The following is a 14284-nucleotide window of genomic DNA, read 5'->3' as shown; positions in this document are numbered from 1 at the left end:
CTTGAACCTCTGAGTCCTGCATTTTGAGCATCTGTTACCACCAGACCCCTGGGTAAGTCTCAGCCCTTCTGGGCCCATTTCCTGTCTGTCTTAGGGAAATTGATCCTACTGCCCTAGAAAGGACAGACAGGGCTGATGGCTAAATGTGTACTTCGCATGAAGGACTCAGGGGTTCTGGGCCTGAGTGTGGTGAGGTGGAGCCACCTTGGAGTGTACAGGCTGTGGCTTCATCCAGGCATTTGCAACTGCTTGCACCTTGCAGACCCCGTGGTCTGCAAGAGACTTAGAGACTTCTGAGCTGGCCTGTGGCCTTGCTTGATGGGGGACATCAACCCCAGCTCTGCTCTGCTTCAGCTCCTCAGTGACTCCTCACATTTGCTCTAGGGGCATCCTGTTGTGAGCACTGGTGGAGGAAACCCCAGCGGGGGACCCTGCCTTGGGGGCTTTCTTTGATGAGGAGTCAAGGTTTTCTTCCAATGCTGCTGGCAGCTGTGGTTGTAGATGGACACATACCTTTATTTTATTTTATTTATTTATTTTTATATGGTGCTGAGGATGAAACCCAGTGCCTCACATGTGTTAGGCAAGCGCTCTACCACTGAGCCACAGCCCCAGCCCCCAAAATGTCTCTTTTATTATTTTTAAGCATGAGACTTTTAACAAACCCCTTTGCCTCTCTGATCCTGTCTTCCCATCTGAGGATTACACCCACTGCCTTTGTAAACAGGAATGCCTTGCACATGAATTAGGAGGCATTATGGACAGTCTTTAGCTTATGATGTTTCAATTTAATGATTTTTCAACTTCATGATTGTGCAAAATGTACCCATATAGCCATTCTGTTTTTCACTTTCAGTACAGTGTTCAATAAGTTACATGAGTATTCAACACTTTATCATAAAATAAATTTTATATTAGATGATTTTGCACAACTGTAGGCTAATACAAGTGTTCTCATCACATTTTTGGTAGGTTAGGTGTATTAAATGCATTTTTAATTTAGGGTATTTTCAGTTTATGATGGGCTTATTGGGACATGATCACATAATAAGCTGAGAAGCACCTGTTTTCTGGCTTTTGATAAGCTGTCTCTAGCCAAGGGCAGATGCTACATAGCAGAACTGGGGGCTTCAACTCTCTGCAGATCAGCCAAGACCATATAGGACCAGGGGCCCAGCTGCCAGCTGCGGTGGGAGGAAACCCTGGCTCCTCTTCAAAGGAAGCAACAAAAGCTGTCTGTTCTCTTACTAGAGGATGCAGCTGCCCTTAAAAAAAAAAAAAATATCCTGGGGGCCGTGCAGGGCCAAGGAAACTGAAGTCCATTTCAGTTAAATGAAAAAGATATATTGAAGTGCCAACCATGTACCACAGGCTTTTCTGGGTAATGGGGTACAGCAAACCAAAGTCTCAATCTGCACCAGAGTCTCTATTCTGAGTAGAGAAGGTTTCTAAAACCTAAGGTGAGAGATACAGTTTCTTTAGTCAGGGCTAAGCACTAAGGAGGCAAAACAGAGCTGGGAAGAGGAGCTGTGGTGTTTGTGCAGGTGAGGGTGGTTGGTTTTAGATAGAGTGGCCTGGGCAGGCTTTACCCCGAATGTGACTTTTGAGTTCAAGAGCTCATGGCCATCACTTGATCCTGTTTTGCAGAATTCCACCCTCCCCCACAGCCCGGGGAAGACCCTTACTGCCTGGATGATGCACCCCCCAATCTGGGCTACCTGGTTTGCATGCAGGGGGGCATCCTCTTCGTGTATGATAACAAAAAGATGCTGGAGCGCCAGGAGCCCCACAGCCTGCCCTACCCTGACCTGGAGACCTACACGGTGGACATGAGCCACATCCTGGCTCTCATCACTGACGGCCCCACGTAAGCCAGCTTTCCCCAACTCTCTCTCTCATTATAGGAAGGAGCTGGGAAAAGCCAGCTAGGCTGCCCCTCTGTTTGAGGCTTTTCTGCAGGTAAACCATCCTGAAAGAGTGGTTGTCATTCCCTTTGCTTTGTGGGTTTCTGCAGTAATCTCCCTTCCTGGGCTGCCACACTCTTAGAGTTGTTACTACTTGTCCCTTCTGCGGTATAGGTGTGGAACTTCTGTTTGTTGTTGGCAACCTGGGCACCTTAAAATGACTGCCACACCTCTTGTCAGGCAAGAAAGCAGCCTTGCAGAGAACTGGCAGCCTGGGACATGGCTGCACAGGGAGGAGGAGCGATGACTGTCGCTCCAGGTCTTGGGTTTCTGTGTTTCTGGAGAGGGCATGCAGAGAGCCTAGGGCACTTTGTGGCTCTGATCCCCCTGAGGCCATGGGCTTGACTCAAGCTGAGCTGGCAGGTGGCTGTCTTCCTGAAATTGGTCCCTCACTTGTTGGTGGGCACTTGAGCTATCAGTGTGGAAATTCAGCAATCTGCACCCTGAGAGCCTTGGAGTGAATGTGCCAGAGTCGGGGTTGGGAGGGGAGTGTGCTGTCATGCCCCTGCTCTTTTGCTCTTGCCTTTTGGGTTTTGTTGGGAATGGTGTGATGCTGGGTCCTAAGGGAAGAGAGTGGGTCTGGGGTGGATGGGTAGCTTGGTCCTCAATGATCCAATTAAGACCCTGGGTGGGGACGGGGTAGTTTTCTTTCAGAGGCCCTTCTGGGCCAAGTGTGTGAGAAGTGGCTGTCCTGCCTGAGTGGTTCTCAAGGAGAGTCCTTCTTGGAAAGAGGCTGGGCTTGATCTCCTTTCTCACTGTATGACACCCCTGGGCTCATCCTGGGCTTGTCTTGGCAGACAGGGTGGCACTCTTGCAGGTAGGCAGCTGTTCTTAGCCTCAGTGATGGGATATGGAGCAGCTGCTCTGTGCAGAAGCAGGGTGGCATGAGTTATGGTCAAAGGTTCTGTGTGGTCTTGGACTCAAGGCATGTGGCTGGCCAACCCTAGCTGGGTGTGGGCTGGCAGCTGACCACAGCAGTGAGCTCCCACCTTTGCTGGCAGAGAAAACCTCTTTACCCATGAGTACCTTCTTTGAGTTGGTGGGAACTTGGGGCATGAGTCTCACAGATTTCCATCCCAGTGATAAATACCTCTGTGCTCCTAATCTGGCTCTGATGAGAAACATTCTCCTCTTGTCCTGAAGCCTCAGAGTCTGGGGGTCCTCAGGTCTCGGGATTTGGGAGCATTTGGTCAGGGTGGGAGTTATCTCTGTATCCCAAGGTGGCAGGCCATGCCTTATAGTGTGACTGTATTATCCATATTCTGGACAATTGATTTCTCAAGGAATAAAAGGTGGCTGAGGACAGTGGGAAGAAAGAAAAGACGGGACAAAAGAGGGAGACTTATTGAGTAACCACTCTGTTCGGAGTCAGGCCCTTTCATAGGCATCAACCAATTTAACCTTCACTTCAGCCTTGGAATTACCATCTCAACATCGATTCATTCATGGGGAGGGAGGCTCGTGGTTAACTGCCTAAACACATAGAGCTAGAAGTCAAAAATACAGGGTCTCAAAGTCAGCTCTCTGCTGCCCCATATCTTCACTCTCCGCTCTCACTGAGGCACACCGACGTGTTAGCTAGGTCAGTCAGGTCAACAGAAATCTGGGAGCTTCTGAGCCCCCCTGGCTCCATCCTCCCAGAACTGGACCTCCCACACTGGGCTTGGCCCACCTGTGCTGGAAGTCTCCAAACAGAGTTTGATGTCACTGCCCCTCAACTGTGGTCTCTCCCCTTCCCCAACCTGCAGGAAAACCTATTGTCACCGGCGACTGAACTTTCTGGAATCCAAATTCAGCCTTCACGAGATGTTAAATGAAATGTCCGAGTTCAAAGAGTTGAAGAGTAACCCCCATCGAGACTTCTATAACGTGAGAAAGGTGCGTTAGTGGCCAGTGTCCAACTCACCTGGCTGGCTCCTTTCCCCACACCGGGGCTGTCCTGAGCCAGTTTGGGGCTAGTGCCCTATGAGAGTGGAGGCTGGTGAAGGCCCTTCTTGGCCAGAGGAGTGCGATGGGTCCATGCAGAAGAGAGGTGGGTAAACTGTGTTCTTAGAGTCAGGATGTGCCTCAGACGGTACTGGGGGGCCACTCCATGGTGTGCCTCTGTTGGAATGTGCCTTGGGAAGCAGGACACGGCCTTTAGGTGGTCATAACTGTTGAGCACAGGCCACTCTTAGGGTAGGGAAAGAATTAGATTCATCATGGAGGGAAAAAGCTATATGACCTCTTTGGATTTTGGTAGTTTATGGTTTTGTGTCCTTCAGGATAAGGTGTATTTATTTTTTATTTTTTTAAAATTATTTTTACATATATTTTTAGTTGTCGATGGACCTTTTTTGATTCACTTATTTATATGTGGTGCTGTGAATCGAACCCAGGCCTCACACGTGCTAGGCAAGTGCTCCACCACTGAGCCACAACCCCAGCCCAAGGTATATTTAAAGAAGAACATTTTATGTGCTCCTGTCTCTGTCCCTCTTGTACCCCTTGAGTGGCCGAGTGGCTCCTGGCACTTTCAGCCTGCGGAGTGGTGGCAGGTGTGCATACTAAGTGATTATGTGCTGCAGCTCTTCCGTTTTCTTCCATTTAAGTAACCTATAGTGAGACAGGATCGGTGCTAAGCATGGGGCATTTGATGGTGAGCAAGTTACTTCCTGCTGATGAGAAGCTCCTCCGTCTGCTACCTAAGGGTTAAGTATAATGGGGTGGCTTTCAGGAGGAGGCCAGAACTAATTAAGCTGACCTACAGGGTAAGAAGCTAGCCAGGCAGAGTGTTGTGCAGGGAGGGAAGCAGCAACGTCCCTGGCATTTCCTGTGGAGGGAACAGCATGTGCAAATGCCAGGAGGGGGAGAGGCGTGCGTGCGAGGGGAGAAAGGGTTACAGTGGTGTCTTGACATAGCTGCTAGTTTGGTGTGGCTAGAGCTTGGGTCAGAGAGAGGAGAGCAGTGGGTTGTGAGGAATGAAGCTGCAGCGGTGTGGGGGTTCTGGATGATAATGGGGTCTGTGGGTTGGGAGGTGGGCCGCGTGTGCTTGTGATCTTGGAGGTGAATCAGTGGGGGCAGGGGGTTTAGATGGTGCTTGGAGGAGGACGGCCAAACCTGGGCGGGTCATGGTGAGGTTGTCATTTCCAGAGCCACCTCTGTCCTGCTGGGACCTCTTGAGGATCTCCTGTCTCTAGGATCAGCTTGTGGCTCCTCTGGGAAGCCCTGGTCAGCCTCCCTGACCTCCTGACTGAGTTTGCTCGGCAATCCAGATGGAAGGCCCCTCTTCCACCCCCGCGCCCCCCCCCCCCCTATCTTGGGAGGCCTAAGACCCCCTGTTAATGCCATCTGGACTCCCCACGTGGACGGGACTAAGAGCCTTTAGAAGTGAGAGTTTAGCTTCAGCTCATGGGCTCCGAAAGGCTGTGGAAGAGTGTTGGGGATTTCCGGGTAGAGGTTAAAGGTCATGCATTAGACACACCTATGTGGGCAGCTGGGCATTTTCACCTCAAGCACCATTTGTTCCTTTTCTGTGAGCCTTAGGTGTTAGGCAGGTGCCTCAGTCACTGTGAGCTCCCCGCAGTCCTGCCCAGCCCAGGGCAGCCCTGCCCTCTGCAGATGTGAACTGTGCTGGGCCTGCCTCCTGCTGCTGCCTGACCTGAGTTGTCTTTGTTGACTGGACGGGCTCTGAAGCGGTTTGCTCCTGGGGTGGGCCCCATGGACTCACCATCTGCTCCCTGCCACAGTGTGGGCCCGAGCCCTTGTGTAGAGCTGTGGTTCCATATCAGAGCTGATCCTTGGACTTCCTATCACTTTGGGGGTTACTGTGCTCTCTGGACACAAGGTGTCCTTGTGTGTGTGTGTGTGTGTGTGTGGTGACATTGTGGCCTTTTCTCTGGTGCATAGTCAGTTGGGCCTGGGGCCACTGCATCAGGCTGTGCTCTCTGTCCTGGGTAAAGGGAGCCTCCTGGGTGCCAGCAGCTTTATCTCACCCTCAAAATCTGTACTGTGGCGAGGAGAGCTGGCCTTATAAAACCCAGAGTGAGCTGGGAGGGGAGCTCCCTATTTTGGAGGTGGCTGTTGTTTCCCAGAGGCAGGGCACGCTGGGGCCGAGGCCTGGCTGTGGATACGTGTGGGTGGTGGGTGGTGGGTGGTGGGTTATGACACTGTGAGGCCCAGCTGGCAGCACTGTGTAACCGAGACACTTGTTTTCTGTTCAGGGCTGAGGCAGAAGGGCTGAGCGGGTTTGCTGCTTGGGAGTGGAGTAGGACTAGGCACTATCCATTTGGGCTTGAGTGTCACATCAGGGATAGCAAATAGGTTTCAGCTTCTGTGCCAAACTTGACCAGTTGGGAGTGACTCCCTGAAGCTATTCCAGAACCTCAGTGAAAAGAGTGCTGTGACCTATTGCTGATGTCCGCCATTGGTACGGGAAGGCCAGTGTTAGCTCCAGTCTCAGGTATTGGGAACTCTACAGTTTCTGTAGACCTGGATCTCAGGAGAGAGCAGAGAATGTGCTTGGATCTTCGGGTGAATTGAAAATACTGACCTTCAATGACAACTTCTTTGACTTGTTCCTAAAATAATCACCTTTGAGGTCCTGTAGTTTGGATTGGGTGCTTCCTGGACTGTCCAGTTGTTTTCCTTCTTTATCTTGTGACTCACGGGGTAAGGACAGGCTGAACCCCCTGTGGTGTGTCACTGGTAAACTGAAGGACACACACAGAAGCCCAGAATGTGCTGAGTCATGCTGAGGCGGTGGAGCCAGGCTGTGTCCTGCTGAGCTAATCCCAGCTGACCTTCTCTTGTGCATCCCAAAGGAATGCACAAGAAGTGCCTGAGCCTTGACTCTGTGCTTTGGGTGATGTTTTGGTTTTTAGTACGTTGAGTGGTGCCATTTCTCTGATGTCCAGCAGTCTATCTTTCTGGTAAGAGTGGCAGGATGAATGGCAGAAAGGACCCTGCTGACAGAGTGATGTGGCCAATGACACGGGCTGGCGGGGATAACACACAGATAAGTCCGAAAGATCAAATGTCTCGTTTGGCACCATGTGGAGATGCCCAACCAGCTGTGAACAGCCTTCCCTGGCCCGAGGTCAGCACCCGAGGTCAGCACCTCCTCACCCTGGCCCTCGCACAGTGCCCAGTTAGCCACAGCAGTAACTCCATGCTGCAGACTGGTGGCGGGTGGCATCCTGGCCTGTGAGGCTGCTGTCTCCTTCCCTGGGGACTTCCCTTAGGCCCCGTGGGCTCATAGAAGGAGATGCAAGATGCCCACTGTGACTTCAGGCCATCTCTCATTTTAGCCAAGTGGCTGTCCTGGGAGTGGAGCACAGAGGAAAATGGAGAGTGGGGATGTGGAAGGTGGGGAGACGGCGGGGACTAAGCAGTATTAGCAGTATTAGATTAGTGAGAATATTAATCAGAATCAAATTGCATCAAAAAATCCATTCTAGCTTCTGAGTGAAGAATGAATTGAACCAGAGCAAGAGAAAAAGTGGCAAGACGGGTTATCCATTGTGTGGATCTGAGATTTAATTGGAAGGGGGAATCGATGGATCTGGCTGGTGCTGCAAGAGGGAGGGGAGGCGGAGGATGACTTGCAGTTTTCCATTGTGAACAGCTGGGTGCAGGGTATATATCATTTCCTGGGGTGCAGGAACCTGGGAAACAATCAGGTTTGGTCTAGGGCCAGAGATGGAGAGTCTGTCCACTTTAAAATTTGAAGGACCTTTGAATTTCCCAAGTGGAAATGCCAAAGAGGCAGCTCTCTCTACAATTCTGGAGCTTTGGGCTGATGATACACATTTGTAAGTTTTTGGTATAAAGAAGAAAATCAAAGGCACAGATGGCACAGATCACCTTTGAAAAGAGTATATAGTGAGGGGACAGGAGGGCCCAGACCAAGCCTGAAGAAATGCCAGTATTGGAGGTCTGGTAGCAAGGATGAGCTGACCAAGGAGGTTGAAAAGGAGAGGCCAGAGAGACATAGATGTAAGAAATCCTGTGAGGTGTTCTGAGGCCCTGGTGGTCTCCTTCCAGGGCTTTCTCAAGGACATTGCCTTGCCATGAAGTAAGGGGAGAAGAGTGATGTGCCTTTCTTCAAGTTAGCATTTGCTCTGAGTTCTAAGGTTGTCTCAGGGTCAGAAGAGCCACTGCTTCTTGGGGTGTGGATGCCTTGGGTGTGGGGTGAGCTGGAACTGGTCGAGGAAGTGTGTGGCAGTGACTGCTGTCTTCACTCACTCCCACTTGGACCTTGCTTTCAGAATGTTAGGGGGTTCTGAGAGGGAGGGGGATTCTGTAAGGCATTTCACGGGCCCTCAGGCTTATATGAGGATATAGAACCTTACTACAACCGTGCCAGAGATGGAGAGTGCATTTGTTCATTCATCCATTCATTGATTCACCCGGTACATCTCACCGGTCTCTGGGGTAGATAGTAGAGACTGGGTGGATCAGACATGGTCCTATGCTTGAGGAGCTCCCAGGCTAGCGGAGGAGTAGACAGAAACATATTTGAATGGGTCAGGAGGATGGACACAGCAAGGGAATGTCTATGCCAGGGTCCCAGTCAGGCAAGGAGAGGGTGGGTTAGTTGTTTTTTAGGGGATCAGGATTGGTGTCCAAGTGGAGGATGTAGAAGGATAAGGAAGAGGTTGGTGGGGAGGAGGGAAGGCACTCCTGGCTGAGGATGCGTGTGGGCAAAGCGCTGCAGAGTGGACTAGGTTGGTGCCCTGAACATCCGGGCATGGTTTGCCATGGCTGGAGCATAGAATGGGGCAGTGGCAAGTAGCCTTGACTCCCAGGCTAAGGAGCCGGGCTTTACTTTGAGGATGCTGGCCCACTATGATTTCTTAACAGGGGAGTGGCCTGATCCAGTCTCCATTTTGGAACCCTCTCTTGGTGCTGTAAGGAAGTGGATTGGGCAGCAAGGCTAAAGGGGAGGAGACCAGTTTTGAAGTTCAGAGGAGAAATGGGGAGGGACCTCCAGACCTAGGTAGGCACTGCCTCTGTGGCCCTTATGGTGCCGAGGCTCTGTGCTCCACATTGAGGGCCGGGCTCTTTTGTTGCGGAGAATGTAGCTTGGCTCACTGGTGGGTGCTTGTTCTAGGTGGACACGCACATCCACGCAGCGGCCTGCATGAACCAGAAGCACTTGCTCCGCTTCATCAAGCACACGTACCAGACGGAGCCTGACAGGACTGTGGCTGAGAAGCTGGGCCGGAAGGTCACCCTGCGGCAGGTGTTCGACAGCCTGCACATGGACCCCTACGACCTCACTGTGGATTCGCTGGATGTCCATGCTGTGAGTGAGCTTCTGCCCCAGTGCCATGAACAGAAAGGAGTCCTGATTGGGGACTCAGCCCCTGGAAGATGCTGTGATTGTGCTTGGAGAGCCGCTGGCTCTTGTCTTGGAGGCTGTGGTGTTAGTTTGACCTCATAAAATAATGGGGCTGGGAGCAGCCATGGGACAGAGGAAGGGTGCGTGACTTCTGGTCAGATGGGTCCAAGTTCAAATCCCCTTTCTGCCACTTAGGAGTTATATGCCCTTAAGCAACTCACTGAAGGTTTTATTTCCTTGCCTATAACATGGTAACTGCCATGTGCCTTGTTACGAAAACACTAAGCAATGGTGTGGAAAATAGGGTGGCTTCTCAAAAAGTTGACTATAAAATTACCATATAATCAGCAATCCCACTCCTAGGTAGACACCCAAAAGAACTGAAATTAGAGACTGGAGTTGGCACCATGTGCCAACGTGTTGTTCACAGGGGCATTCCTTACAATAGCCAAAAGGTAGACATCACCCAAGTGTTCAATAGATGAATGGGTAACCAAAATGTGGTATATCCACACAATAGAATATTATTCGGCCTTAAAAAGGCATAGAAAACACATCATTGTCTGCTGTTCGGTGGTCTAGCCTCATCTGCTCTCTAGCTGGCATGTTCCTTGCCATGGTTCCTTGGAGCTTGAAGCCCTCCTTGCTCCTTCACACCGTGACTCAGAAAAGAGCCTGTGGCTGGCTGTGATGATACACGGTTCTGGCCCTTGGAAATTTCCAAGATTTCATGCAGATGACTTAAAGACATCATTCGGTATGGCCACACCTAAGGCCACACCTAAAGGCCTGGAGAGGGAAACATGCTTGATGGCTGCAGAACAATGTGGTGAGGGCTGGTGGCCTCCTCCCCTCAGGGCCGGCAGACATTCCATCGTTTTGACAAGTTCAACTCCAAATACAACCCTGTGGGGGCCAGTGAGCTTCGCGACCTGTATTTAAAAACTGAAAACTACCTGGGAGGAGAGTACTTTGCCAGGATGGTCAAGGTGAGCAGTCCCTTGGCCTCTCCAAGGCCACCTCAGATACCTGATGGTGTCTGCTTTCAGAGGGGACCCTGCATGGCCTTCTGTTCCTTCCCTTCCCTGAATCTCCTCTATCCACTGCCCAGCTCAGGAACCTATGCTCTGGCCCTGGTCTCCTTCTTCTGAGAATGGGCAGGCTGGTGCTGTGTGCCAACTGCAGGGAGGAGGAGGGGAGGGCATCCACCTTGGCAGAGCTCACAGCATCCTGGCACCATGCCTGTCTCTATTTATAGTCTAAACTTGGCTGGGTGCTGGTTGGCTCCGGGTGGAGTTGTTGTTGCTGCCCAGCCTAGTTCTGCAATGTGACGTTGCAGACCCAAGGCCTTTCTCCCCCAGGGGAGGAGCCTCCACTATGGTTGAAGAGCTCACATGGCAGTAGGCAGCAGGGATGCAGATCAGCCTTCCTGGCTGGGAGCAGCTGGCCCAGGACCCAGCTGTCATGCAGAGCTGGAGGTAGAGATCTCCCATGTAGCTTGGAGGCTTTGGGGCTGACCTGGTTCTTCTTGGTGCCAGGAGGTGGCCCGGGAGCTGGAGGAGAGTAAATACCAGTACTCGGAGCCACGGCTCTCCATCTATGGCCGCAGTCCTGAGGAGTGGCCCAACCTGGCCCGCTGGTTCATCCAGCACAAGGTCTACTCACCCAACATGCGCTGGATCATCCAGGTGCCCCGGATCTAGTGAGTGAGGGGCCCCAGTATCTGCCCCATGCCCCTGGGCATGACATCCTGTCTGGTGGGCTGGAGACTATTAAGTCCAGTGCCATCTTAGACCTTTCCTCCCCAGGGAAGAGTGGTTGGCAAAGACGCCCTTATGACACTTAAAATTTGGTTCTTTGAAGAATATTTATGTGCCAAGGCCTTGTGGGGTCTACTGGCTTGCCTTCTTGTTGAAGGTTTGGGTGGGCCTAGAGGCCTGGGGTGTCGTGGTAGTGGCCCACATTGCTGACTTCCCCTTGGATCACTGCTCCCCTCCTGGGTGGGCTGGTGTGTGGGGTCTAAGGAAACTGAGCTGAGTGGAACTGAGTCTGGATCACTGAGAAACTGGAGGACTCCTCTCTGGGACCCTTGGCCACCTGAATCCCTTCGCCCCACTCGTGAATGGCCTCTGGCTTGAGACAGGTGAGGCAGGTGTGAAGTTGCACAGCACTGCCCAGTGTTGCTGAAGGGCCACAGCTGACTCTACCCTGGGTGCTTAGTGGGAAGCAGTGCTGAAGTGACTGTGGCCACTCTGTAGCAGGCCAAGGGGACTGTGGGTCCACCCAACAGGCCAGTCTTTGCTTCCCTACAGTGATATATTTAGGTCAAAGAAGCTGCTGCCAAACTTTGGAAAGATGCTGGAGAATATCTTCCTGCCCCTTTTTAAGGCCACAATCAACCCCCAAGATCATCGGGAGCTTCACCTCTTCCTCAAATATGTAAGTGATGGGTACCTAGGTGAGCTCACCATGGTAGAGGAGGGCTCACTCCTTGCCATGGCCTCCCTTCTCAGCTCCCGCCACCCTGTACATCAGGCCTAGGGCTGCCTGCCCCTAGAAGCAGATTTTCTAAAATAAGGGAGCATGCCCAGGTGGGAGGTCCTCAGGGGCAGCCTCGGGTGGGTGCTGGTGATGATGGTCCTGGGGCAGTCTGTGGGTCCAGTGGGGAAGGGCAGCGAGTAGGTAAGGACTGAGAGTTGGTTCCTGGCCACGCATGCTGAAGACATGGATCCTGTCCCCGCCAGCACCAAGCTGCCCCAGGGTCTCCTTAAAAATGCAGACATTTCTGCTCCTCTCTTTTTACCTGAAACAAAGGTCCTCACACCATTTTTGGTTTAGTATAATGAGCTCCAGGATCTGCCACGCGACCAGCGCGGGCTTCATGAAAGTAGGTTCGGGTCATAAGAAATTATTAGGGAGTTTTAAATTAAAGAGACAGACTCTCATTACCTTTAATATTAGCTCTGAGACAGCTTCTCCTAGCTCCCGCCTCCAGCGGTGGTGAGGTTTACACAAGAGACTAGCGAGAGAGGGAGAGTACGCCAGGGAGTGAGCTTTTATTGGGGAACAAAAAATCCAGGGAAAATCCCATCCAATGAAGGTTAAGGGGGGCAGCATCCCAAGGTCAAGGACGATGATTGGGTCTTCAGGTCAGTAGCCAGGCATGCCTCTGCACGGACAAGCCCTCGGACCTGGGAAAGGTGGGGAAGGCTCAGACACAGTTGTGTCTAAGCGCCTCTCACCCAGCCAGAGAGGTAACTCAAATCACGTGCGAGGATGGCCTCCCACACCAGGAAATATATTTCACTTCTGTATTTGAGTAGTTATAGGAAAAGGGAAGAAGGGGTATGGTAGAGACTCCAGGAGGGAGGGGATCAGTTTTCACCCCCTTCCTCTGGATGCCAGGAATAAAGAGGATGTCAGACAGAGCAGCAAGTTCAGGACTGGAGGAGGCTTTGGGGAGGTGGAGGTGGAGGTACTGATGGAGGTGAAGGTGGAGGTGATGGGATGAGGTCTGGTAGGGAGGAGCCCAGGGGACCAAGGTCTGGGGAGGGAGCGGTTGAGTCTGGACATGTAGGGGCTGCCTGGAAAGTGTTTGGACAAGCTGAGGGACCTCACTGAGTATATGTTTTAGACAAGCATCATCTGGCTGTGTGTGGAGGAGGAAGGCCTGAAACAGAAGGTGATGGGGGGCTAGGAGGAGAGTGAGAGGCCTGTTCCAGCCCCAGAGACATAGTGGGCACTTGAGCCAACGGTGACAGCTCACATTTTTTGCGCTCGCTGCCAGGCCTAGTGGTATGCCACTACATGGCCTCACTTCAGCCTCACAGCTATCCTGTCTGCATCTCAGTTGTGCTGTTGGTAATAAGCAGAGTTACTGTGTGTGTGCCGTGTACTTTGTGCTAGACACTATGTGCAGGGCCCTCCATTGATTCTCTCCTGTAATCTCAATTGCCCTATGAAGCTACAGGCTCCAGTGTACACTCCAGGAAATTAAACAGATCACAAAGCTAGAAAGTGGCAGAACTGGAATTCATACCCAGGAAGACCTGACTCCAGAGCTTGTGCCCTGAACCCCTGTTCTGTGTTGCCTCCTGTGTATAGGAAGTGAGCTTGAGGCCTGCTCAAGACAGGGCAGGGGCTCTGGGCAGAGACAGGCTTCATGAGAAGGGGCTGGTGTAGACTCACAGGACCTAAGTGGAGGCTGGAAGAAGGAGGAGACGGATGCCTCCTGGGTGCCTGCTTTGCAGAAGGGTGGATGGTATATTTGAAGGCTGCTGTCAACTGTGAGGGGAGAGCAGGCTTGAGAGGGGAGTTGGGTTTGGACGTATTTTGAGATTGAGGCCTGTGAGATGCAGTGGTGAGGCCCTGTACTGGGTGGATAGAGATTGGGAGAGGGGATGGCACTATCCCCATGCTGGAATGTTCAGTTGTCATAGCAGAGCTGGAGGTCCTCCCTAGCTCCCCAGACCCATTCAGGAGCTGCTGAGAGCCATGGTGGGAATGTGTTGTTCCCTTGAACAGAGGGCTCTGTGACAGGAAGTTTCTGGCCAAGACCCTTGTGTTCCCTACTCTGCAGGATCCCTCCTGTCCACAGAGACACCAGACAGGCTGGCAGATCTGGCTGGGGCCAGGGCCTAGAGCCTGGGGCCTGGGCTAGGAGCCCTCAGTGTGGGCCAGTTGTGGTCTGAGTTGGGAAATCATTCTTTCTTCTGTCTGGTGCTCAGCCCCTCCCCAAAATCCTGCTAAGGCCTAGTGAAAGGAGGGAGGCTGTTGGCAGACCTCCCTCAAGTGCTGGCTGAGGGCTGTGTCCTCTGCAGGTATGTTCTTGGTCAGGGCCCAGCCTCTGGGATTAGCCAGAGGCTCTGGGAATCCACAGATGAGTTCCAGCTGAGGTCTAACTCATTGGAAGAAGGAGCTTCTTGAGGTCCCTGTGACCTGGTTCAAAGGGCAGTTCCCCTCAGCTAGTAGAGCTGCCTGTGGGAGCAATAGCTCA

The 14284-nt window shown here is 52.1% G+C and overlaps 2 protein-coding genes across 7 annotated transcripts in view; one reads left to right on the top strand and one right to left on the bottom strand.

Moving 5' to 3' along the window:
- Positions 1-14284, top strand: part of Ampd3 (adenosine monophosphate deaminase 3) — a 46624-nt gene that overhangs the window by 23585 nt on the left and 8755 nt on the right. For all 5 annotated transcript variants that reach the window (XM_026395867.2, XM_026395870.2, XM_026395866.2 and 2 more), the window contains 6 exons: positions 1648-1867; positions 3713-3842; positions 9058-9252; positions 10146-10277; positions 10827-10990; positions 11601-11727. In XM_026395867.2, coding sequence (XP_026251652.1) covers positions 1648-1867; positions 3713-3842; positions 9058-9252; positions 10146-10277; positions 10827-10990; positions 11601-11727 — 968 coding nt within the window. The remainder of the gene's footprint in view (positions 1-1647; positions 1868-3712; positions 3843-9057; positions 9253-10145; positions 10278-10826; positions 10991-11600; positions 11728-14284) is intronic.
- Positions 12308-14284, bottom strand: part of Rnf141 (ring finger protein 141) — a 37971-nt gene continuing 35994 nt past the window's right edge. For both annotated transcript variants that reach the window (XM_077798179.1, XM_077798177.1), the window contains one exon: positions 12308-12479. In XM_077798179.1, coding sequence (XP_077654305.1) covers positions 12390-12479 — 90 coding nt within the window. In that variant the 3' untranslated portion in view covers positions 12308-12389. The remainder of the gene's footprint in view (positions 12480-14284) is intronic.

This window comes from Urocitellus parryii, chromosome 4 (assembly GCF_045843805.1).
Source record: "Urocitellus parryii isolate mUroPar1 chromosome 4, mUroPar1.hap1, whole genome shotgun sequence".
In the NCBI taxonomy this organism is placed as follows: Eukaryota; Metazoa; Chordata; class Mammalia; order Rodentia; family Sciuridae; genus Urocitellus; species Urocitellus parryii.
The sequence above is the reverse complement of the archived record's forward strand: the minus strand, read 5'-3'. Positions and strand labels throughout refer to the sequence as shown.